We start from the raw sequence: 26,850 nt of genomic DNA on the forward strand, positions 1-26,850 counted from the left end.
AGGCACTATATTAGATATTGAGGATATGAATACAATGAATGAAATAATTCCTTCTCAAAAGGACTTCAAATGCTGAAGAAAGGTCAAGAGGTAAGGACTGAGAAAAGGCAGTCAGATAAAGCAGTTAAAAGATTCTGGGTGCCTTTTGCAAAAAACTTTAAGGTAGGTGCTAAGGTTGGAAGACACACTGTAGAGGGTTTACTAAAAAGAGAAAAAGGGATGGGGGAGTAACAAATGTAGATGACTTGTTCATACTTAGCTGAGAAGGGGAGGAGAAAGGTAAGACTGACAGAGTAGGATCTACTGAGGGTTATGAGTATGAGTAGCGCAAGCCAATTTATCTTACTCAAAATTATCTTTCAAAGTAAGATATTCCCTGCTCCTGCATGCTGAGAATGAGAGGCAGGGTCAGGAAATATCACCTCCTGACTCCTGGCTAGGCTTTCACTTTGCTCACCATTCCTTCAAAGGCAGGCTTTAAGACATAATAGCTCCTGCTTAGGCATAGGTGGGTGAGGTGGGTCCAAAAAACACCCTTACACAACCTGGGTAGTTAAGGGCTATACTGACACCTTAAGGGCCTGGGCCCAAGGGGGACTGAACCTTTTAATCCCTAGACTTCATCAAAGGACCCTTTTCCACTCATTAATACTCTGGATGGACTCAATTCCTAAGGTTTAGCTAATCCTAGGGATTAGTTTACTCCCAACCCCAGTGATATTGAACTGCCAAAGCTCAATCCTAACAGCTGGGTCTCCTAATTTCCATTCCTCTCAACCCTGCCCCTTCCTCCCACCCTCAATCACAATCACACCAATAGCCACAACTCACAAATACACCCCACCCACACCCTCACACTGACAGTCCACATTGGTCCAAACCATCCACTAAGACTTCTGGAATTCCCACTCCATAATTAACAAATTTATTTTCATTTTAGACCTCTTCCTCTCTTGCTCCTTCCATTTTCTGGTGCTCATTAAGAGTTAGTTCCTGGGGCAGCTAAGATGAAGAGCCGCTTAACACTTAACACTTACTAGCCATGTGACCTTGAGCAAGTTACTTAACTCCAGTTGCCCTGCCATCCCCCCTCCAAAAAAAAAAAGCACACACACACACACACACACACACACACACAGACACAAGTTAGTTCCCTCCAATAACACTGCATCCTTGGTTATCCTTTTCAGTACCTATGCTCTTTCTTGGACACCTACCCAACTCACTAGTTCTGGTGCAAGAATCAAAATATTCTGTGCTCTCTGTTGTCATGTCCTAAGTCTCCCTCTACCAAATGTCTCAGGAAGCTTTCTCCTCTAAAGTTCATTCAACCCAAATTTATCACTTAATAACAGGTTTGAGTAGTTACTATCTATCAAACCTCAGAACATTCTCTCTACTCTCTCTGAGTTTGGTGTTTAACTCTTGCCCTCATCCTACTTCAATATACATGTTGATGTGGATTTTGCCTCTAATACTCCAACTGCCCCTAACTTCTCAATTTATTCAGCTCTATGACCTACTCCTCCACTCGATCTCAGCTACAGATGGGGCTGGTTCATGTTCAAAAACTGTAAAATTTCTTTGTCTATTTAAAATGACAAATTAACTTAAATTTTAAAAGATTTATTCCAAAATATTTTATCATTTTTGTCTCTTGCTTTGCCAAGCTAATCTTAATACTATAACATAACACTAACCTTTGTCTTTTCTATGACCACTAATCCTGGCAATCTTAAATACCTTCCCAGGTGTGGTTTAAATACCACCCCAGCTCTGGTTCCACTTTCCTCTCTTCCCAATCTGAACATCTTGTTGAACAGGCTCTGCTCTGCACTGTCCTTTATTCTTAGATCTCTTGTTCCCTTATCCCACTACACCTTAACAAACCCCAAATCTGAGTTACTACTACCATCTGTTTAGCTCACTCTTACTCACTCAATGCTAACTTGGGCTGGAAGTAGCAATGAGACACTAAGCATTTATCAAGTGGCTACCGTGTCTCAGCTACTCTGTGAAACCCTGGAAATACAAAGGTAAAAACCTAGTCCCTGCTCTCAGAGAACTAGCTAACATTCAAACAGGAAAGACTACATGCAAATAACTATATACAGACAAAATATACACACTATACATAGGAGGTAATCCCATAGGGAAGACATTAGAATTGAGAGGGGACTGGGAAAATCCATGTGAGGAAGGTGGGATTTGAACTGAGACTTGAAGAATCCAGAGAAATCAGAGAAGAGCAGAGAAACAGAAGGGAGACCATTCCAGGAAGCCACTGGGGATAAGCCAGTGAAAAGGCATGGGAGCAGAGAGGTCAATGTCACTGAATATTATATATAGAAGAGTCGTGTTAAGAAGAATGAAAGATATAAAGGGGCCAAGTCATAAAGGATTTTAAAAGCTAAACTGATGATATTTTATTTCATCTTGCAGCTATTAGGGAGCCACTGGAGTTTACTGAGTAAAACAGGTAACATTGTTAGACTTGTGCTTTAAGAAGGTGAATTTGACAGCTGAGTAGAGAATGAACTAGAGGAGAGGTGGGGAACCTGCAAACTCGAGGCCACATGTGGCCCTCTAGGTCTTCAAGTGTGGCCTTTCATCCTGTGAAGTTTGGATTTAGTCACAGGGTCGAACTGGAAGATCCAGAGGGCCACATATGGCCTTGAGGCCAAAGGTTCCCCAGTCTTGGATTAAAGGGAGGAGAAACCTGAGACAGGAAGACCAAAAAGAAAGCTAAATGAAACAGTCCTGGCATGAAATGGTGAAGGCCTGAACCAGGGTGGAAGCTACATCAGAGAAGAAAAGGAGATATAGCCAAGAAATATTGCAAAGGGAAAATCAATGGGACTTTGTAATAGATTGTGCCATGGCAGGAGGTGAGAGATGGTCAAGGATGACCTAGGTTGTAAGCCTGGAAGACTGGGACATCATTATTGCTCTCAATAGTAAGAGGGAAGTTTTGGAACAAGGGAGGAAAGATAAGAAGTTCAAGATATGCATGTGACATCCAGTTTGAGATGTCTAACAGATAGAGAGGTAAGACTGGAGGTCAGCAGATAAGTCATAACCTGGATAAGTATATCTGAGAATCACTTCCATAGATGATACTTGAACTCATAGGAGCTGATGAGACCACTAAGCAAAATAGTATGAAAGAAGGAAACAGGGCCTATATCAGAGTTCTGTGGGACAATGATGATTAGGAGTCACAACCTAGTTAAAAATCCAGAAAAGGAGACTGATGTGACTGTCAGAGACATACTAAGCTGTGAAGACCTAGTCCTATCCTTGCAGTGGACCCCCAAAGTGCCACTTACCACAACTTTCTTTGCCAAATCCACGATATCTTCAAGCAATTCAATATGCTGCAGTCTCTTCAAACTTAATTCACAAGTACTAGAGCTATTTAAAGAAAAAAATTGTTTTAGAAATGGGTAAACTTGTATATTGCCTAATTCTGAACATTAGTATTAAAATTCAACTGTATGTAATACTAGCTGACATTTATATGACATTTTAAGGTTTACAAGTGATTCACAGACTTTATGTCATTTGATCCTCATAACTGAGCAAAGGATTATACTCTCCTCTACATTCACACAGTACTGATGATTATTTATAATAATAAACCTCAAGCTTATTTTTTCGCAACTCAGGAATTGTTTTAAGTTTCAAATATTTGGAACTATAGGTTAGAAATCAACCTTAAAGCTAACGACTAAAGTAGAAGAATGATATGAAATAAGCATGGGTGTTGAACCTGTGGCCTCAAGGCCACATGTGGCCTTATAGGTTCTTGGGTGTGGTCTTTTGACTGAGTTCAAATTTTACTGAAAAAAATCCTTTTATTAAAGGGATTTGTTCTGTGAAGTTTGGATTCAGTCAAATGGCTGTACCTGAAGACCTAGAGGGCCACATGTGGCCTTGAGGTCGCAGGTTCCCCATCCCTGAGTCCAAATGCAATCCTTTTACCATACTTGGCATTGGTGATGTTTTTATTAGTTATGAATGTAATCTTATTTTAAGAAATATGTGAACAAACTGTCAAGACTAGATGAGGATGAGAAAAATGATTAAAAGAATAGAACAGCTAAAGGAGGTGGAACTGAATAAATTAGCACTGCATTCAAGTATGTGAAGGATTAAGAAAAATAGAACGTTAAATAGTTGTTAGAGAGGATAAAAAAATGGGATTAAGGTACAATAAGGATTTTTTTTTGCTTTTTTTTTGGAGGGGGGAAGATAGGGCAATTGGGGTTAAGTGACTTGCCCCCAAGGTCACACAGCTAGTTTTGTGTTGAGTGTCTGAGGCTGGATTTGAATTCAAGTCCTTCTGACTCCAGGGCTGGTGCTCTATTCACTGCACCACTAGCTGCCCCACAATAAGGATTTTAATCATAAAAGAATAAATACAAGACTGTGAAGATAACTAAGCAATATAGGAATGGGTTACATAATCTCTGTCCTTAATTTTATTTAGATATTTAAATATATATTTTAATATGTTTAAATATAAATGCTTAAATTTATTTAGCTATTTAAATGTAGCAGATATCTAACTGTACCTTGTACGGTTAGGACTGGAAATAAGGAAATGAACCACATTATTCCAAGCTTTTATTCTACTTTTAGGATTCAGTTTTCAGGAAAAAAATAACATTCTCTCAAAAGTCAAATAAAGCAACAAAACTATATAAATAACAAGAGTCGTTTACCTGATGTCTATACAAGGATGTAACTGAGATACTACAGGATTCTGTTCACGTTGAAAAAGAAGTGGCCAGAAGATGTATATTTTAATGACATCACAGTAATCTCGAAGGACATGAAGTGGCTTACTACACCAGATTTTGCAGATATCCAGTTCTTTATTTAAAAAAAAAATTAAATTAATATTGCTAGGCCTTTTGAGTAGGAAAAAAAAACATAGGTAATAAGAACAGAAAGCACAGACTAGAAAATGACAGGAAATGAAAGTGAAACTATCTCTATTATTGTACACATATGCTAGAAGTACTAATTGTTGTTTGAGATTATTTGGCAAGTTATTTTAAAAATAACTTGAAATTTTAAATTCAAAATAATTACAGGAGTAAATTTTTAAAGAAGAATGATACCACACATGAATATGGATAGATTTTATTAATTCTCTTCTTATACAATCAGTAAAAAGAAAATAAAGGTGCAAGTGCTAAATTACTTACCTAGATTTGCCTTCACTTGTGAAAATTTTGGAGGATATGCACCACCCTAAAAAACAAAACACGTTTTGTTACTCTTTGGTAAAAACCTAGTAGCATATTCAACTGGATTGGTAAACTACAAATTAGCTACACAAAATAAAGTAGCATGTGCTATGTTTTAATCTATAAACTTCTGGGTAAGGCCACTTCTTTAAATCTACCAGTCACCAAGTTCTTTTCCAGTGGCTATCATGCTCCTTTCTACAATTTTCAATTATCCACTTTTGGTCAAAAATGCAACTATGACCTCTCTTGTAAATGAGTTAAAACTCAAATCCATTTCTGTCTCTATTCTGATCACATATATATCCTAATCTTTAATCTATCACATCATGTTTTCTGGGAAATAAAAATGCAATGAAGTTAGCTATGGACAACAGAGTACACTTCTTGTCCTATTTTCAAAATTTCATAGTATTATTTTGAAATTTTTTATTCTGAACTTAAAACACCAAAAAATAGGGATTGTCATGTACACAGAACAGAAAGGTAATTCTATTACAAAGCCATGAAGCTTTATTTCATACATTTGTTATTCTACAATATGTAGAAAATAAGTATATGACATATGGCAAATTCCTCACATTACTTTCTTCTTTTTTTTTTTTTAAGCAATTGGGGTTAAGTAACTTGCTCAAGGTTACACAGCCAGGTGTTTCTGGGGGGGTGCTAAGTGTCTGAGCCTGAATTCAATCCCCAGGTCATCCCAACACTGGGGCAGGTGCTCTTAACTCACTGAGCCACCTGGCCGCCCCAACCTCACATTACTTTCAAAACTGTCCTTGCCTGTGCTTACTTTTTAACTTCTTTCTGTTCTCTACTATGCATTTAAAAATATTTCAATGACCATTCTTTTGACATCACTATTGCTAGTCTTCTCTCCACACCACCCCCATGTCCCCAATTAAAAATCAAGAGGAGAAAAAAAACTCATGATAAATAAACAAAACCAAGCAAAATAAATTTACATGGTGGTCATGCCCAAAAATATGTCTTTCTGCACAAATGCTTCACCATAGGTCTTCTAGAGATATGGCTGGTTAATCAGTTTTTAAGTCTTTCAAAATTATTTTTAAGTACAATATTGTTGTCATTGTATAAACCCTTCTAGTTCAGTTCATGCTACCCATGCTACCTTGGTAACTGTCTCTTTAACTATGTCTTATGGTACAATAATATTTCATTACATTCATGTCCCACAATTTGTTCAGCCATTCCCCAATTGCTGGGTACCCCATCAGATTCTAATTCTTTGCTTTATTTTTTTTCCAGGTATTGTCTTCTTCCCAGGTATTATCTTGTCTTTTACTCTCACTTTTCTTCTCTTTCAGAGCAAATCCACTTCTAGGATCTGTTTTCTTATTTTATTCCCTCCCTTAGTACCTTATGTAGAAACTAAGGCTATAAAAAAAGGACACTTGTATCTTCTCCCATCAATATGTTAGTACTATGTCATCATACAGCCCCTTGCAACTGCTCAAATAAATTTACTTTCTAGGTTTCTCTGGACATAAGTTTATATTTCAAAGTACCTACTCAGCTGTTTTTTTCATCAGAAATGCTTGGAACCAAGTCAAGGAACCAGCAAATTACAGCCCATGGGCCAAAACCTTTTTGTATGCCTAGTGAGCTAAGAATAGGTTTTTACATTTTTAAATATAAATGCTATAGTTTTACTATAACACAAACATGTTCATTTAACTACAGATTATCTATGAATGCTACTGAAGTACAACACCAGAGTTGAGTAGTTGGAACAGAGATCCTATATGGCACTCTCATTGCTTCTCTCTGGGACTCAGCTCACAACACACTGTTGTGATGCAGCTATAATTTGACGTTGTTTCAAGTGTCACCTCTATTGCACCACAACATTTTTCATTACCACTGTATACCTATTATGTCAAAACAAGAAAAAATAAAAATATTTTATGATAATTTTTTGAGTTTAGGGCTGAGATTGAATTTTTTCTGAACAAGAAGAACCACCCTCAACCACTATTATCAAACACTGAATGGCTTTGGAAATTAATTTTTGCTGCAGAGTTGATAATATTTCTTAATTAATTCAACCTAAAATTTCAAGGTAAAAGGGTGCTCACATATAAAACTTATAATCAAGTCAATTTAATAACAATGTTGTTTAAATCTCAAATAATGTTAAGTTACTTCATACACTTCCCATGCTGTCAAAAATTAAATAGACAAGATCTCCATTCCCATGCAAATTTGCAGTGAATATATTTCCTGAGTTCAAACTACAGTTCCAGAAGCATTTTTGGGGGGGAACCTTAAACAAGTACAAAAGAAAGTTCCATATGTCCATTTAAATGTGCAACTGAAGAACTTTTTACCAACCTTCAATTGGACGTGATTAATCTGAAACGTAATGACTTACTAAAAGGCAAGTATCAAGAATCTAATAGAATTATATGTCTTCCAAGAGACAATATATGTGAAATATTATATGCTCATAGCCTGATATCAGTATTTGGCGGTATCTGAGTAAAAAGACATTTTCAAAGATGAAATACATGAAATATTATTACAGATCAGCAATAACAAACATTTGCAATCAATTCTGATGACAGGGAATAATAACTTTGAATTCCAATTATGTGAAATGTTATATCCCCTAGAAAAGAATTCCACTCTTTCTACTAGTTGATCTGTATTACAAAACAAACAGTACACACATATTTTGAATTTCATCAATTAAATTTTTTTATAAATTTGTTTTCTCAGTATATAAGTACCTACAGAATACTCTCAATTTTGCCTACTGACCAACAAAATAAAAAATATTTACTATCTGACACTTTATAGAAAAAGTTTGCCAACCTCTCATCTAGTCCACTGAAGTTCCATTTTTCCCCCTGTAGGATTATGCTAAGTTTTGCCAGCTAAATTATTCATGGTTGTAAGTCAGAATTTTGGGCATCTCTAGAACTACAATAATTTTTTAAATATTAGTTTTATATTAGCTTCTTTGTGTTATCACTCTGGTTTTAGTTCCTAACTTAGGCCTCAGTGCCAGGACCAGGGTTCTCACCTGCTGCACTCTTGGATAGGCTTGTTGACCCTTCTTGTTCTTATCTTTGTTCCCTTGGGCTACTGTTTGACATCTTCTTTTCAAAACTAGAGCTGTCCCCCTTGATCCTAGATCTTTGATGTTCAGACACTGGACCTTTAGGGCCCTCTACTGCTCCTCAGAACAGAATGTTGTAGATCTTGGAGCCCACCTTGGGACTTTCTTGGACGACTGAACTGCTCTCCCTGCTTCTAGACCAAGAGTCATGCAGGCTACATGTGTCTGTGGCCAGGCTCTGGTTATTCTGGGAAGCTACTAGCATGTTGTTGATTTTTTGGCTTAGATGGTGTCTCCCATTCTTATTGCCCTTGGGCTTCTGACTGAATTTTTGTGTGGATGGAAGAATCACTATAGTTTCTTACTGGATTTTAAAAATTATTTGGGGGTCTGATGAGAATTTTGGATTTTTATTAGAGAAGGTCAAGCATTGATCTTCACTGGAATCCATAATTTTTTTTTTTAGACAATGATCTATTTTATAGTCATTGCTCTTCTACTGAACTCCTACTCTGAAGTTTCACTGTGGCATAGAAGTGATAAGGGTTTTCAAAGGTAAGGCTAACACAACACAAACTCTGGCTTCCTACCAACCAAAAGACATCTGTAGTCTGAGATCTGGCCTAAGTTTGGAGAAACCTAATACTAGGTTTTTAGCTAAAAAAATCACCTTTTGGAGATCATCCAAGATAAATCACAGCGGCAATATGAACTAGAAAATTAAGTATCCAACCACAAGGAGAAAAAAAATCACAGATCCCATAAGTACTGAAGTAAACCTTCAGAGATTCAAATTTCATAATGAAGAGTGTAAAATAAGAACCTCTGGGAGTTCTTATGTTTCTGCAATAGCAATATGAATTCACCAGCAACACCAGCAATCCACCAGCAAGTACACAAGAAGAAATTATTGGAATCATTTAATATAGCTACCAATGAATATTATGAATAAAACTGAAGTACCAATCAATCAACAAGAATTTATTAAAGGCTTACGATGTGGCATGGTTGGCACCAGAATCAAAGGTAAAAATGACATAATCTCTGTCATCAAGTAACTTACAATTCTATCCAGGGAGACAATATGTATGTGTAAATATACAGAAAATAAAGTTTGTGGAGGATGTGCCCCACTAACAGCTGAGGAGGATCAGGAAAAGCAGCTAAGTAGGACAAGATTCTTTCTTCCTCTCACTTTTTTCTTATTAGGAATTTTCTTACTTCTACCATTTAATCTCTTCTAATCGAAGAGGGCCAATGATTTTAATAACGGGCAGATATAAGGAAAAATTTAATTTCTTAAAATAATTTGCTATATAAGTAATTTCTCTTCTACATAAAGTTACTTTTAATTTCTATCCTCAACATATACCCTCACCAATAATGAGGTAGAGTAGACAAAATGTTGAAATATGAATCAGGAGTCCAATCTCACCATACACATTTAATAGTCTTGTGACCTTGGACAAGTTTAACTTCTCTCAGCCTCAATTTCCTTATCTATAAAATGGTAATAATAACAGTAACTACCTCAAAAGGTTGTTATGAGGATCAAATGAAATAATATAGGTAAAGTGCTTTGCAAACCTTAAAGGACTATATAAATTCTACCTATTATTATTACCCTCATTCTCTTCACTTCACATTATCTCTCATTGCTATTTTTTTCTTGTGAGCAGCACCTTCCCTTTTTCAGCTTTCTCTTCAAAAGCACAGATGGCATTAAAAATCATTCATTCACTCACATTAGCTTTGAATATCAACTTTAAATGCATTTTATTTAAAAAAAATGCTCACCTGTTCACAGCAAAGTTTAGTAATGCGAACATAACTGCTGCCAATTAAATCTGCCTCAGAAATGGAATTCTCCATTGTGCATGATCCTAAAGGCCAGCAAAAACAAATACAAATTCCAAATTAGTAAGCTGAATACAAATTCTGAAAGTGAATCTTATCTTTGTCAAAATCAAAACAATAGTAGAGACTTTTACAGAATTTCTGAACTGGGTGGAGGGGAGTATAGTGGGAAAAAACCCTGGCTCTGGAGGTGGAAGACCAGGCTCAATTCTTAGCTCTGGACTACCAGTTAAATAGAAATATGAGAAGTTGTACAGGAACCCAGATTTCCCATCCATACTCCAGTTAAGATCACAAGAGTACCAGACTATAATTACTACTAAAAGAAATGCAAATCAAAATAAACTTTATCTTAATACTCAGCAAATTGGTAAAGATGACAAAAGACAGGAATAGCCAACGTTGGAGGGATTACAGAAAGTCATAAACACTAAAAAGCATTGTTGGTGGAGCTTTGAACTGATACAACCATTCTAGAAAGCTATTTGAAATTATTTGAAGTGATAAAAAAAAATGTTGATATCCTTTTAATACAGGGATTTCACTACTAGGCATATACCCCAACAAAGTAAAAGACAGAAAGAAAGGCTCAATTCATGTCAATTACATGATTGTAAAGGAATAATATTTTATTGTAAGAAAAGATGAAAGTGAAAATACAAAGAAGCATGCTATGACTCATGAATTGGTGCAAAAAGAAGTAAGCAGAGCAAGGAAAACAACATACATAATGACTACAACAACATAAATGAAAAGATCAACAACAATAAAACAAGTGAAACTCAATGATGAGAAATTATAAAAAACAACTTTCACATTATGTTTTGTGGTGCATGGATAAGGCATGAAGTTAGGGAACCTGGATTTAAATCCTGCCTTTCTTATTACTTATATGAGCTTAAGTCACGGAACCTCTCTGTGCCCATGTTTCCCCTTAATTTACATCTGTAAATTATAAAAAACAAATCAAAAGAAAACTCCCTCTACTCCTTTGTAGAAGTCCACAGGTGTGAAATATTGCATATAGGGTTAACTTTTTGTGGGTGTTAATCAGTTTTACTGCACTTTCTTTTCCTCCTCTCTTTTTTTCTTAAGTACAGTTATAACAAAATGGCTCTCTGGAGGAGGAAGTGGGAGGAATACAGAGTAATCAAGGTGACAGTAAAAACAAAAGATAGCAATAGCAATGTATTTTTTAAAATAGTAACAGATCAAGTAAAGATTAAGAAGCCTGACTGCCCAATTCAAGAATGTAGGAGGGGATGAAACCTGGCCCAGATACAAAATCCCAAATCAAGATCTAAGGCTGCACTAAGTAAACAGAAGACACTAAACACTATGAAGAAATAAGATCTCTGAAGAGACATTGAAGAGGTAAACCCAGAAGAGAGTACACAGGTATAAACAGAAATGTAAACATTAAAAATAAAAGCTTGCACACAAGGACTTGTTCATGCCTATGTATGTAGTGTGTAATAGTAGCAAGATTTGAACCCTCTCCATTGAGCTCTCTCAAAGAATAAAAGCCAAGAACACTAAGCCCCAAGGGATAAAAATAAAAGAAAACCCCAACAGTTCCCACCCTCAAGGAGCTTATACTTCTTCTAACTTCCCAGTTTCGAACACTGACATGCTTTTAAAAGCACAAGTTTCTGATCACAAGTTAAATGAATAGGTCCCTAATTTGTATCCTTAGCCCTCTATCCCATTTTCATCATATCCATCAGACTTCCCAACTCATATTTATATATTATTATATACAACCAGCCAATTCTCCCAACTCAGCCTCCTTTTTAAAATCCACCCAGGGGAAGGGGAAAATCGTTCAAAATAAGCTGAGGCAGATTGGGAAGGAGAGAAAAGGAGATGGAAATGGAAGCCCTGCCTGGAAGGAGGCTTTATTTCCTGTCAGGCATCTTTAGTCCGGCAGACAGACTGGCCGGAGCACCACGGCCTCTCCCACCATAACAAGTGGCTGAGCAACATTTGCATTTGCACATGGCGGGGGGGGGGGGGGCCGGGGGGGGGGGCAGGGTGAGGGAAAAGGCAGGTAGAAAGGACACAAATGCCACACACAAAGACATGCAGGAGGGGGGACGAGGGAGGGGGCAAAGGGAAAGACACACAGGGCACATACGTGCAGGCAGGAGGGGCACCTTGTGTGTGCAGAAAACACAAGTGAGACAACACTCGCGGCGGGAAGGCCACAAGGAGGCAGAGGCGAGAGGCGCACTGGGACGCGCATATGTACACACACAGCCACACATAGATACAAAGACACACACACACACACACTCACCGGACCCGCCACGGGCGAGCTTTAATTCGCGTCCAGATTCAGAAGCACGGCTACAGTCCGGAGGCAACCGTCACCACCACGTCACTGAAACCCAGAGCAGGGGAGGGAGAGACGCCGGGGGAGGAAGGAGCTCGGGAATCACGTGAGCCGCGCGCAGGCGCGCCTGGCCCCGCCCCGCCGCCCGCTCTTCCTTCCCCCCCCCCTTCCTCCCGCCCCCTCTGCCGCAATCCGCCCCTCCCCACAGTGCGGTCGCGTCGAGCAGTAAAGCTTTATGTAAGGAGCCTCCCTTTCTCTCTTCCCCGGCCTCCTGGGGTGGCACCTGCGCACACGGGTTTGGCCTAGAGGTTCTGGAGCCGGCAAGCTGGAAAACTGGTGCGTCACGATGCTAATGGCTGTAAATAGCAGAGAAAAAGTGCCCCTGCTGTGTGGTAACCTCTCCCTCCTCCGAAGCGTGCCCAGATGAGACAGTAATGCCTTGGAGAAAGCTTCCCATCCCAACCCGCCCCCCGCCAGCCCCAGCCCCGGAAGGAAAGCAGGGTCCTGGGGAGAAAGCGAAACGTCCCCTCGACCCCCCGCCCCGTGTCCCTGCAGGTGCGGGAAAGAGGCGCATCCCCTGGGAGAGCCCGGCGCGCGCCCCGGAGTCCCCCCCCCCTATTTCCCCTGCCCGGGATCTGGGGCTGGACGGGGTCAGGGCTCCAGGAGGACGATGGGTGCGGTCCCAGAAAGTCCCTGGGGAGGAAAACTGCAAAGTTCTGCAGGAGATTAATGGCGAGTCATCTGCTGGCTTCTCTTTCCTTCCCCCAGGTTCTCCAAAACTAAGGAGACTATGGTTGAAAATTCACCATCACCATTGCCAGAAAGAGCGATCTATGGCTTTGTTCTTTTCCTAAGCTCCCAGTGTGGTTTCAGTAAGTATGGTTACTGATTGAATAAGGAGATGTAGCATTAGTTCTTTCAACTTGTGGATCCGAATTCTGATTGGAAAGCTTTTCTTTATAATATGGTGAGGTAGTGACACCTGTAAGTTAAGACATCAAAATATGGTACAACCTACTTTACCTTATTTTTCATATTATGTTTTGTGGTGCATAGAAAAGGCATTGAGTATGAAGTTAGGGAACTTGAATTTAAATCCTGTCGTTGTTATTACTTGTATGAGCTTAAGTCACTGAACCTCTCTGGGCCAGTTTCCTTACTTTACATTTGTAAAATGAGGGAATTCTATTAGATGGTCCCCCCAAATCCCTTCCAAACACTAATCTTCAACCCGAGTGTTAAAAACATCTTATTTAGAAAATTTTTCTTCACTGTGCATGTACCTAACATAAGATATTTTTGCATTACTGGTTAGAGAATTGACCCTGAAATTGGAAAGATACCTCTGATGCATATTAGTTGAGCAAGTAGATAAGTCACCTTCAAATTACCCCAGCCACTTCCACTCGATAAGATAAACTACTGCTGATTTGTTGATCTACCAACATTATGGCTACATTATGGCTAATTTCTAAATAGAAGTTCCTTGGACTGATGAAATCACATCTGTACCCGATGATAATATTTACAAAAACTAAATTGCAGACCTTTTCAGAAACATGTAAATTCTTCAATGCAAACCATAACTCTTTAGTGTTTCAAATTTGGGGTTATGGAGATCTCTGACCTACAATTGAAAGTTTGCAGTTTGAGCAGTTGCACAGTATTGAACTTTTTGCTGTCCGCAGTGGGCCCTGGGGCTCATCTGTGGAATTTCTTAAATGTCTCATTCCAAAGGAATACAGTTCTTTTGACCTTTTAGGCCATTATCATTTTGGTTGACTATCTCCCTGGAATACTATAAGAAGTAGAATGCTTTAAGTCCTTCTAAAATTTTAGTTATAAGATATAGTTGATTAGGGAATCTCCAATTAATTTGGTAGGTTCTTCATGCAACTTAATGAGATGGTAGAGAGTAGAGAAACTGGAAGGGCACCTTCCATCAAGAATGAGCTTTCTTACAGAGATCTTATAGATAGGAAATTGGGAACTCTGGATGACTGAAATTCAGGGAGATGAAATTTTATTAGAAAACCAAAGATGTTCTTTTGTCAAAAAAAAAGTGAGATATAGACCAATGCAGGACTCTGTTTTCCTTCTTTCAGAGTGTGACGAGCAATTTCTCCCCTTCTCACCCTCAGCCTAGCAGAGTAGTTGATGTCATCTTGCTGAAGTAAATGGTTTAGGCAGACCTTTTTGCACACAGGTACAGAAGTTAGTTCATGAATCCCAACTACTGGTATTTTCAATCCTTTGTATTTTATTTTATGCATTTGAAAACATGTATCTCAGAAGTGGTCCAGAGGCTTTACCAGGTTGCCAAAAGGGACACAAAACAGGTTAAGAACCCCTGTTCTAGAAAAAATTTTTCCTAGTAAAGAATTATTCCTTGGAGAAGGAAGGAACATTCAAGTCTTCTTTCCTTTCCATTTGTTTGTTTTAATATTTACTTTTCTAAGTGTTATTCACAAAGCAGCTTTCAAAGCTGGTGTTCTCCAAGATCATAGAATCATAAATATAGACTTAGAGGCCATTTGTTTTATCACTCTCATTTTAGAGATAAAGAGACTGAGGCTGAGAGAGGTTGTGACTTTCTCAAGATCACACAGGTAATAAGCACCAGGATGTGAACCCAGTACTTTTACTCTAGACAATTAGTCACTAAGCATCAGGTATTATATTTGCCTCCAGCCTCCTGTAGGAAGTGGAGTGGCACCTTTCATTCAGAGAGAAATATTTTCATACGTAGTCATGCCTTTCACATCCCAGTAATTCTGAACTCCTGTGGGTCATTCTCTAAACTCCATTCTCTCCAACTTACCTCCTGATTCCCATCTTCCTCAATCCTTCTACCACAAACTTTCAACCAGACACCACCCAGCCCTTCCACTATGCCCTCTGGACAGCCTGTTCCATAGGCAGCAAACTTCCCTTCATCCTAAATCTTTCCTTTCCTGCTACTTCTTTCTACTCTGACCTTTCTCCTCTCTGATGACCCAGCATCCCTGCCCACCCTTTCAAGTACTAGCTGCATCTTTTACTCATTCTCCTTTGCTCATTGGCTGATGCAGGGGAATTGGCATACTCTGTGCTCCTCATTACCACTTCAAGATTCTCCCCATTTCTCTGTCACTCAGTAACCTTTCCTCCTTTGAGGTTTATGCTATTCATATCTACCTGATAATCAAAATCCTGGTAGCATTTCCTCAAGCTGTTTGCCTCCCATGAGCTACTCCCCTTAATTCAAAGATGGTCATACCCCTGATTTTACTATCATCCATAAATGTACTGTTCTATGTTTAAAAATTCTTTAAATTCTTATGTGAACATAATCTGTTGGCTTTTCATCTCTCCTTGTGCTTTTCCTTACAAAACCGTACTCTATACTTCCAAACTGTGCTCTCCAGCCCCCAGGTGCCTCATTTGCCTCCCAGACCATCTTCCTTGCACTAGGTACTCTCTCCTCTTCTTATGTTGACCCCTTGGTGAGCCAATTCAACACTATACTGTCCACCTCTCTTAGATTCCCACCCCCTTTATCATATCACTGGTTACTCCCAGCCAAGCCTCAGCTTTGGAGCACTCTTATCATTCACTGCCTTTGCTGTATTACAAGTGTTGCCCAACAAAGATGGAGAAAATTGGGCAACCATTCTAATTAGATCCCCCAGAAATTTGTTTCACACCCTCAGTTGGACCCTTACTGCTGCTAGGCAGTCTTTCTCTGCCTACCTTATAAACCCATTATCCCACTCTCCAGAGCAGCTCTTCCAAACCTTTTCATGTTTTCTCAAGCCTTTCATGGCTCCCCCTCTTTCCACCTTCTCAGATAAGAATCTTTTCTCATTTTCAGAAAAATTGAAGACATTTGCTATAAGCTCCCTATTCTCCCCTCTTTATTTCATATCTCTCATATGTATTCTGGCACTATCTTTTCCTTCACTCTTACCTCACTTGATGAAATGACCTTATGCTTTACCAGAGTTAACTGTTCCATTTGCTCCAGTAATCCCTTCTTATCTCCTCCAACAAATTTATCTTGTCATCCTCACTGAGTCAGTTATTTTCAGTCACTCCCTATCTACTGACTCACTCCCTACCACCTATAAGCACACTTGTATCTCCCCCATCCTGGAAAAAACCTTACTTGATTCTTTCTTCCTCTGCCCTTTGTAGCCTGCTCATAAGTCATCCTGCCTCAAGGCTCTCCCCAGTCCAGACTGTCCTCCATTCAGCCATCAAAGTGATTTTACAAAAGCACGGGTTCAGCAGGTCACTTTGGTGGCTCTGTATCACCTCAAGGATCAAATACAAAATCCTCTGTTTGTCTTTCAAAGTCCTTTATAACTTACCCCTCCCCTTCTTCCAGTTTTCCTATACCTTACTACCAGCCACATACTCTTCCATCCAGTAACAGGCTCCATGCCCTGTCCTCCTGCCCTCATGAGTGGAATGCTCTCCCTCCTCATCTTCTCTTGCTGTCTTTCCTGGCTACCTTTAAGTATCAATTAAAATAAAATATTTCTTAATTCTAGTGCCTTCCTTCTCTTAATTACTTCCTATTTATCCTGTACATAGCTTGTTTGTATATATTTATTGATTTGTTATCTTCATTTAGGTTGTGAACTCCTTGAGGCCAGGGACTGTTTTTGCTTCTCCATATCCCCAGTTTTTAGCATAGTGCCTAACATATACTAGGTGCTAAATAAATGTTTATTGACTGATTGCACCAAAGGTTCTCCACATCCCTAATGGGAAATCAGACTGGCAGTAAGATGTGGAAATTGCCTTGTACTGGCACAGATAGCAGCTTTCCTTCAAGGGGCATGCAGAGCAGAAGATGGTATGGGACCAGAGGAAGATCTGGATCCTCTTCTCACCTGAGACTGTGGATCAGATGTTATAGCAGAAATAGGGAGTGAAGGTGAAGGGAGATGTCACCTTGGTTCACATTGTCTAACCTCTTGCTGCCTCCCCTCAAAAGAAATGCCTAGCTAGAGATGGAGGACCTTCCCACTCTACTATAGTGGCTTTCTTAGGAAGGCCCCCTTCTGTGGCTGAAAAGCTAGATTCTAGTATCACATTAGATTAGTGTAAGGGTGAGGAAAACATATTAGGAAAGGCTGACAGTCATGGTTATTGTTTTAGGGGACTGCAGTGACCTTTTTCCCCTGTCTCCATTTCCTTTTTTCTAAAGATAATCCTATAGCTTTCAACTTCTCTGCCACCAAAGTTACATTCTTTTCTATGGTGCACACAACCTGTATTTGGTGATCTCTTCCATTCTTAGAACAGAAGGAATATCTGTCTTTCTTCTGATGGTGATGTTCATTTATCAGTCCAGCTTACATTCCTTTCTCTTCTCTTTACTTTTGCAGACAGGACAGTTCTATCCCTGGTTCTATCTTTGCGTATAATTCCTGAGTGTTCTTTCAACTAAATTGGCACCTATAGGGTCTTCAATCTTTTAGTCCCACAATACCATAAATATCCTCAAGATGTCCTCAAGATGATTGGAGTTGAGTATTTGTTATATAATACTTTTGACTCATCAGCTACATACTCAGATGATTTCACATAATCATCACCTAATAATTTCATCACAGGTCAGTATTTCAGCATTTTGACAGACTTGATAAATCCTTTTAGGTCAGGCTAACCTTTGACCTTGTCCTTTGGCAGTGTGGAGCATTCTAATCAAGTCTCTGTCCTCAGAGGGAACCACCCTTCTCACTGTTAGTCTGGATAATTGGTTGTTCATCTGGATAAGAATTGGAATGGCAATCCCTCTCTTTGCTGCTATCAGCAAATTCAATCAGTGCTTCTGCTACCAGGACTATAGAATAATTCAAGTTTACATATGCAAACTGATGTCTGCATTCTCACATGCATCCAGGGTTATACAATTACATTATCTCTCACAATCATTCCCTTCTCTACTAATGTGACCACCATTCCAGTTCAAGCCCTTGAGGATTGTCTTAGCATCTTTCCCCTCTACACAGCTGCCAAGTTGATTTTACAAAAGTAGTTTGACCTTCCCACACTTCTGCTCAGTAAACTTGAATGGCACCTCTGTTGCCTCTAGGAAATAAGTTGCATCTGTTTAATTTTTAAAGCCCTTCACAACCTGACCCCTTACCTTTCCATGCTTATTATACATTCCAAACTGCTCTTCTTTCTGTTTTTCCCATGATGATCTATCTCCTTTACGCCTTGGCATCCACCGTTCTCTAGCCTTGAATGCTCTTCCACTTTACCACGGCCTTAGAATCTTTTGTTTCCTTCAAAACTCTGCCCAAGAAACACTGTCCCCCAGAAGATGATAAGCCCCTCAAAGACAGGGACTGTGTAATTTTTGTCTTTTTTCGCTTTTGTCAGTCCACTGCCTGGCTCACAGTAGAAGCTTAATTAATGTTTTTTGATTGATTGCCTCATATGGCCATATGTGACTTAACTTCTTGGTATCCTAGGCAACTCTGTAAGATTATAATTACAGATAAATTGTTGATCTACATCAGTGGAAGGAGTTCCCACAAGGGAATTTGCTTTGCATCACAGGTCCTAACCAATAAAATATATTGAAGTTGCCCACAGACAGGTAAATAGTGGAATATGCAAGGATCGTATGCCCATAGAGAAGCTCACTTTCCACAAACAGGAACAATAATACCTATTTCAGAGTTGTCTAAATACTAATCAAAGGATCTTAAAAGGAAGTCATTTCACCAGTTGGCAGTTTCACTGTATAGTAAAACTATTTAAACCCTATCTAAAGTTGTTAATTGGCTCTGCCAAAATAAAAAGGGAAAAAAACATTACAGGGGGCAGTTATATGTGTGTGTGTGTGTATACACATATGTCTATGTATACACATAAGTCATTAGTAAAATTGTGATTGTTGCCTGTGTTAGGGCAATCTCAAATATTTAATGTATTTTTCATCCAATTCAGCTGATAGTAATAATATTTATACATATTTTTAAACTATACATTTGTAGTAGAAAAAAACATATTCTGTACAATCTTTCTGGATATAACTTAGAATAGAAAGGGTTCCAGAAGACAATGCCAGTATATTAACAGTATAAAGAAATTGAAGAAATCCTAACTAATTTCCAGAATTGTTACTGCGTTAGAAACATTTTTTTTGGTCCATTCAGCGCCATTGTTATAGTAATAAATGTTGGATCTACTAGTAATTAGAGTTCTGAAAAATTACAGTAATTGTGTTTTCTATTTTTATTAGATGGAATAAATTTCCTTATTTTCCTGTTTAGACCAAATCTAAGTCATTTCAGGTTCTAGACTCATGTTCATTTACCTGGTTGTTAAATTCATGTCTTTTCAGTGCTGTTTTACAAATTTTGTTGTTGTTTTTTTCCTCTCTCGTCACTATAAGACTGAACACCAGGTGATTGGTATTCAAGAAGTAGATACTTATTTAGAAGATAGATATAAAGACAAAGAGGGGTTTTAATTTAAACTAGTGAATGGAATTTTGTTGTTTTATTTAGTAGTTTAGTCTGTGCAGCGCTTCATGCCTCCATTTGGGGTTTTCTCGGCAGAGATACTGGAGTGATTTGCCATTTCTTTTTCCAGTTCATTTTACAGATGACAAAACTGAGGCAAACAGGGTTGAATGACTTGCCCAGGGTCACACATATTGTAAATGTCTGATACTGGATTTGAACTCATGAAAATGAGTCTTTCTCCTGGCCAGGCACTCTATCCACTATACCCCCTAGGTGTCCCTGGGTGAATGAAATACTCATAATTTTTCGAAGTTTTGAACTATGTTTTTTCCTATGTCTGGTATGGAATTAGCCTCAGAGGCTTTTTGGTACCTCAAGTCACTATCTGCAATTCTTCATCATCATTAATTCACACAAAAAACACTTATTAGGCATTTTCACAGTGTGTAGTACACTAGGCTATGAACCCCATCATATACCCCATTAATTTAGGTCAGATTTCTCAAAGAAAAAACTCCTTTCATAGGCATGATGCCAAAATTTAGGTTTTTCTCTTTATTGCAACAGATGTCTACCTTTTACAAGTCACTGTCCGTTATATCAAGATGAATAATATATAGTCCCTGAAGCTAATAGAATAGTGGAGGAAAATACATGTGCATAAATAACTATAATTCAAGACCTTTTGATAAAAGTACCAAGAAGACAGAGGTCCATCTGATACAAAGTCTTCTTCCTTTCCTGTAAGAGTTCAGAAGATGGAAAGATTATTTTTAGCTATCATGATAAAAGAAGGCTTCCTGGTTAAGCAAGACTTTAAAGAACAGAGAAAATATGTGCTTTATGATATTTTTAATATTTTTTTCCTTTATACAGTACTCTATCTTGTGTGGGCATTTATTCCTGAGACTTGGTTAAACTCCATAGGACTAACATATTGGCCTCAAAAGTAAGTTGAAAATATGCCCTTAGTAAAATTAAAGTTCATTTCACTGTCATTATAAAGTGTCATGTATTTTCTTTAGAAATCCAAACACTGGCTGTTTCTTTTTCATGTCTCTCTGGTAAATACTAGGAAAGCATGAAGATTTTACCCAGATGACTTCAGAGCCAGGGGGCAATAGAGGTGGTTTTTGGGACTTTGAGAATTGTAACTTTTAAAAATATGTATTATTTACTTTAATATTCCGTTCTGTAGGTACTGGGCAGTTGCTTTGCCAGTCTACCTCCTTATTACTTTACTCATTACTTACATATTGATATTTGGAATTAACATGGTGAATACTTCTCCACTGGACTCTATTCATACAGTCACAGGTAAATTTACATAGTGATTAGATCATATCATCTTTTTAAAGTTTAGCAAAAAGCTGAAAAATATTAATATAACAAGGCACCTAGGAGGTACAGCATATGAGTCCTGGGCTTGGAGTCAGGGAGACATGAGTTCAAATCCCTCCTCAGATGCTTACTAGCTATGTCTTTTAACTTCTTTCAGCCTCAGTTTCTTCATCTGTAAAATGGAAATAATAATAATAATAGCACCTACCCCACAAGGTTGTTGTGAAGATCAAATGAGATACCATATATACAGTATTTTGCAAATCTTAAATCATTATGTAAATGGTGGCCCTTAATATTATAACTTGACTTCTATATAAGCTACTACATTATTGAAGATGATTGATTTCATATCTTGAGATTAATACATGTTTTTATAATTTTGCTCTAATAATAATTATACCTATCTTATATTTTAATAACTTTGTGTAGTATACTGTATGCTTTCTTATCATTATTTCATATGATCTTGAATAATAACCCTGTGGAGCAAATAGGGCATGATTTATTATACCTCTATTCTAGATGAGGAAACTGAGGCTAAGAAAGATTAAATCATTAGCACAGAATCTCAGATTTGATAGGGACCTCAGTGGGCATTTAATCTAACCTAGGGGTGGGTTAGGGTGAGACTGGATTCGAACTCATGAAAATGAGTTTTCCTCCTAAGCCCTTAATAAAACGATTTGTTCGGTAAAACTTGAACTCAGTCACAAGGACCTAGAAGGCCACGTGTGGCCTTGAGGCCATCCGTGTTGCCCACCTCTGAGTCTAACCCATATGTGAACAAGAATCCCCACTATAAAATATGAAAGTGGTCGTTTAACCAAGAGTTTCAATAGAGATCTTATTGCTTCTGGAGGCAGCCCATTCTGCTTTAATTTTTTGTGAGATTTTCTTAAGATCAAGACTAAATTTAGCCTTTTGCAACTTCAGCTCATTGTTCCTATCCCTGCCTTCTAGGGACTAATCTTTTTTCATGATAGTCCTTTAATTAGTATAGTAGTGAATCTCAAACCCAGGCCTATTGACTCCAATTCCAGTGTTCTTTCTACTTAGATCACACTAAATCTAAAAAACACTTTCATCTACATTTAGGAATTTGGTTGGAAAAAGATAGGTTTCCTGCTTTTGTTTGGAGAATGTTGATTGATTATCCTTTCTCATGAGAATATATTTTGGTTGTTGTTGTTTAGTCATTTCCAGTCATGTCTGACTCTTCATGACCCCATTTGGGGTTTTCTTGGCAAAAATACTGGAGTGGTTTGCCTTCTCTAACTCATTTTACAGATGAGGAAACTGAGGCAAACAGGGTTAAGTGGCTTGCTCAGGATCAAATAGCTAGTGTCTGTGAGACCAGATTTGAATTACAAAAATGAGTCTTCCTGACTCCAGGCCATATATATGAGAATATATATGCTTTTTATATAACAGGGTTTTGTTTTTTTTAAGGTGGATTTGAATTTTAGTCGTAAGATATCTTCCATGGCAGCCTTCCAGGGCATGTTCCCTATTCTCCCATAACTTTAATGGCTATGAGACAAAATTGGTTATGATGATTTGCATAAATAATAGTAACAAAATCATAATTTGGGGGCCATTAACTTCAGTAAGTTTAACACTTAGATACAGTTCTGCTCTTGTGAGAAGTGTGCTTTTCCTGAGGGAAAAGCTAACTTTAAAAAATGATTCCTACACTTGCAGCAAAATGTTAATTTCTAATGCAAACTAGATATGGGAGAATGAATGTATTTTTACTCTCTTATAAGTTTTTGTTTTATGTTTTTTATGATATTTGTTTAAAAAATATTTGTTTTATGTTATTTTGTTTTGTTTTTATGTATTTAAAGAGAATTTTAAGCCTTTGTTACTAAATATGTTAAATACGGTATTTGTCATTATCATCTTAATGATTTGCAGTGAGATAAATTGTTTTCCTTTTGCCTGTTGAACTATGTTGTTGGTGTCAATTAATATCAGAAACTATGACCTAGATCACTGATTTTCAACTTTTTCAAAGTACAAGAACTCCTTTTAATTTCAAAAAACATTTTCAGATCACTTTATAATGGGAATTGTAATGCTAACAAATAATAGTTGGAAAATAGATAATGACAAAAAGACTACTATTATTATAACAGCTTCTACATATATTTAAAAAATAGAAATGAATATATATGCATGATATTTATCCAGTCTACATAGGTTATATTCATTACTTTGTTTCAGTGAGTCACATTGCATATCTTATTGGTGCAAAATGAAGACCAAAACGACAATGCTTGGTACCTACATTTGTTGTTGGACTTCTTCCAATAACTCTGCAGCCCTCTAGAGGTCTCTAGCTCACAGATACTGATTTATTGAACAAGATCATTACATTTAAGCAGTGGTGTTTGGTTTTTTTTTTTTCAGATAACTATGCCAAAAATCAGCTACAGAAGAAATCTCAAGAAAAAGCTGTTCCAGCCTTGAAGGACATACCTATTAGTGAAGTAAACCAAATGTTCTTTATTGCTGCCAGAGGACTTTACACTAAAAGCTGAATTATACAGAGAACATATTAATCCCAAACATTCATTTAAGAATTTTTTGAATAGGATGATTTTGACTATGACCTTCTGTTTCCCTTAGAAACCTTGTATTAATTGAGAAGGGGAAAAGGAAAACCTTGATTCAAGTCTCGCTTCTGAGATACTAGTTATATGACCCTGGGCAAATGCTTAACTTCTCAATGCTCTATTTAAATCTCTAAAACTCTGTCACAGAGAAGATGCAAACAGTTTCTGCTTTTGGGAGTACTCAGTATCGGTTTAATAGTAGGTCCAGTTCCTATCCCTACCAGATTTTTCTGGGAAGGTATTCCAATATTAGTTGATAAATGAAAGAAAAAAAGTTCTGTGTGTCATATGTAATAACAAAGAAGCTCTAATTAATGTTTAATTAAAACTATAGTTAATGAACAGATTTAGCCCCATTCTCATTTACTTTTAGTGGTCAGAAATATTCAGACTACTTGACACAGAAGAGATTGCATCTGATTGAATTCAACAGATAGTTATGAAGTATCTAGTAATAGGCAAGACACTGCTGGATTTTGAGAATATGAAAACAAAAACAAAAATTGCCCTCAAGGAACTTACATTCTATTGAAAAGATGTGATATATGTACATACATAGTTAATATTTGAAAAAGGGGTTAACAAATGGGGGGAATTAGAAATGTTTCCCATAGGAGATGACCTACCTGTAAGAAACTAAAAAGTTTCAAGGTGAGGGAATACACCTCTAGCATGGGGATAGCTTGTACAAAGGTATGGTGGGTGATAAGAGCTACAATTCTGAGTCTAGTAAATAAGCATTAAGACTGTGTGACTGAATTAAAAAAAAAAAACACAAAAAAGAGGAATAATATTAAATAAGCCTGTAGGGTAGAGGCCTTTAACTGCCTGGCTAAGGAGTTTGTATTTCTAGCAGTCATAGGGAGCCACTGAAGGTCCTTGAGCAGGGAAGTGATAGACCTGTGCCTTAGGAAGATAAATATGGCATGTAAGTGGAGGCTACATTAGAGGAGGAAGAGACTGACAAATGAGTATGTTTAAGAAGCTGTTAAATTGGTACAAATGAGAGATGATGAGAGCCTGAACTAAGTGGTGAGTTGAAGGAAAGAGAAAGATACAAGATGTGTGGAGGTAGGATCAAGGACTAGGAAACTCGACTAAACTTGATTGAATGTGGTTATTCAAGATGATCCTAAAATTGAGAACTTGGGTGAGTGAATTATTGGGGACACTCAAAAACCCAAAACAAAATAGGTAAGTTAGGCAGGAGGGTGGGACTAGGGATAAAAAAGAACTCCATTTGATACTTGTTCTCAACTTAATAAAATAAGCCTTAATTTTTCTCTCCAAATAGTTTCCTTCTGCCTGGAAATGCCTATGCATTCCATATTTTTCTTTCCAAAATAGTATGTCAAGTCACCCCTCATTAAAAGGTAGTTAAGAAGTTGGAGCCCAACTAACTCAAGTAACTTGCTCAAGGTTACACGGCCAACACATAGCTTTGTGTTCCTCACTTTCCAGTCTCCCCATTATATAAAAATCTTGCCTTGCTTTAGAGACAGGTCAGGGTATAGAAAAAGAGTATAAATTCCATATGCTTATTTATGTATGATTGCCTAACTATATATTTGTGGTTTAAGGCAAAATCATTTTTGTAAAACATTGGAATAGATGATGTTGAATGCCAAAGAAGTAAGAAATGTGGTTCAGTGTGTAGCAAATAATGACAGTATAAAACCTTTGATGGAAAAAAAAAATCTTTAAAAACCTAGAAAGGAGGGGCACTAGATAGTGCAGTGGATAGAGCATCATCTCTGGAGTCAGAAGGACCTGAATTCAAATCCAGCTTCAGACACTTGACACTTAATTAGCTGTGTTACCCTGGGCAAGTCATTTACCTGATTGCTTCCCTCCCCTCACCATTCCATTCCCCCCCCCCCCAAATAAAAGGAACCTAGATATGTAACCAACAATCTGGTACTTTCCTTGAGTACAGTGCATGTTCTACAGATAACTATTTTGCTCCTATTTATTTTATGCTATAATCTCAACCAATAGGATTCAGTTCTTCTAGGACATCATTCAGTAACCAGTAGAGAGTTCAGGTTCATATCAGATTTGAACTTCTTGGAGGACTCCTAAGTGTCCATAAGGAAAAAAGAACAGAATTTTAGGAACATAGCCATGTAACTAGTAATCTCTTACGTTTCTTGAATATAATGTATTTTCTACATGCCAGCTAGTTTCCTTATCATTTGGTTGGTACTGCTCTCAATCAAAAGGATGCCTCTGTTTTATACTAAGACAATGAAATCTTTTTTTTTTTTTTTATAAGCAATCGGGGTTAAGTAACTTGCTCAAGGTTAAATGGCCAGTTATTTCTGGGTGTGGGGCTGAGTATCTGAGCCCAGATTTGATCCAGGTCATCCCGACACTGGAGCCGGTGCTCTTACTCGCTGAGCCACCTGGCCACCCCTAAGCAATTGGGGTCAAGTAACTTGCTCAAGGTTACACGGCCAGGTGTTTCTTGGTGGGTGCTAAGTGTCTGAGCCTGGGATTCAATCTCCAGGTCTTCTTAACACTGGGGCAGGTGCTCTTAACTCACTGAGATGGAAGATAATTAAATCCAATATAGTTCTGCAGTATCTGATTCAGTAGTCAGTGGATAGATTCAGTTCATGTTTGATAGTAGATGACTGGAGGAATCCTGAAAATCCTTCAAGACATGTAAAATAAAATTTTTATGATACTAACCATGTTACTAGTAATCTGGAACAGTAATTGAGAATAATGAATGTTCTACAGACAAACTAGTTTTCTTCCTTTTGGTTTGTTCTTTCAGTTAATAGGACAGTTTTAATTCATACTGAAGTAATGAAATCTTTCAAGTAGAAAGCAAAGTAAAGTCCTTCCATGATAATGATGCAGTGGAGATAGT

At 37.8% G+C, this 26,850-nt stretch overlaps 2 protein-coding genes across 13 annotated transcripts in view; one reads left to right on the top strand and one right to left on the bottom strand.

Moving 5' to 3' along the window:
- TTC3 (tetratricopeptide repeat domain 3) overlaps positions 1-12,662 on the bottom strand; it is a 189,011-nt gene extending 176,349 nt beyond the window's left edge. For 9 of the 11 annotated variants that reach the window (XM_069075029.1, XM_069075031.1, XM_069075032.1 and 6 more), the window contains exons 1-5: positions 12,500-12,662; positions 10,141-10,226; positions 5,217-5,262; positions 4,728-4,878; positions 3,330-3,414 (exon numbers count right to left, since the gene is read on the bottom strand). In XM_069075029.1, the coding sequence (XP_068931130.1) occupies positions 3,330-3,414; positions 4,728-4,878; positions 5,217-5,262; positions 10,141-10,215 (357 nt within the window). In that variant the 5' untranslated portion in view covers positions 10,216-10,226; positions 12,500-12,662. Of the gene's footprint in view, positions 1-3,329; positions 3,415-4,727; positions 4,879-5,216; positions 5,263-10,140; positions 10,228-12,499 lie in introns of those variants that run through there. The other 2 variants (XM_069075036.1, XM_069075037.1) reach the window with 2 other exon arrangements.
- Positions 12,663-12,713: 51 nt separating this feature from the next.
- Positions 12,714-24,318, top strand: PIGP (phosphatidylinositol glycan anchor biosynthesis class P). Of its 2 annotated transcripts, none has more exons than XM_069075038.1 (5): positions 12,714-12,871; positions 13,304-13,407; positions 20,887-20,959; positions 21,209-21,327; positions 23,767-24,318. In XM_069075038.1, exons 2-5 carry the CDS (start codon positions 13,326-13,328, stop codon positions 23,895-23,897), a joined length of 405 nt encoding a protein of 134 aa, XP_068931139.1. In that variant the 5' UTR covers positions 12,714-12,871; positions 13,304-13,325; the 3' UTR covers positions 23,898-24,318. The 2 variants fall into 2 exon arrangements, with proteins under 2 accessions (XP_068931139.1, XP_068931140.1); XM_069075039.1 differs by having other exon boundaries at positions 12,734-12,927.
- The last annotated feature ends 2,532 nt before the right edge of the window (positions 24,319-26,850 follow it).

Source organism: Petaurus breviceps, unplaced genomic scaffold, assembly GCF_028583685.1.
Source record: "Petaurus breviceps papuanus isolate PSGF00001 unplaced genomic scaffold, PetGlider_PUasm1.0 90897, whole genome shotgun sequence".
Lineage (NCBI taxonomy): Eukaryota > Metazoa > Chordata > Mammalia > Diprotodontia > Petauridae > Petaurus > Petaurus breviceps.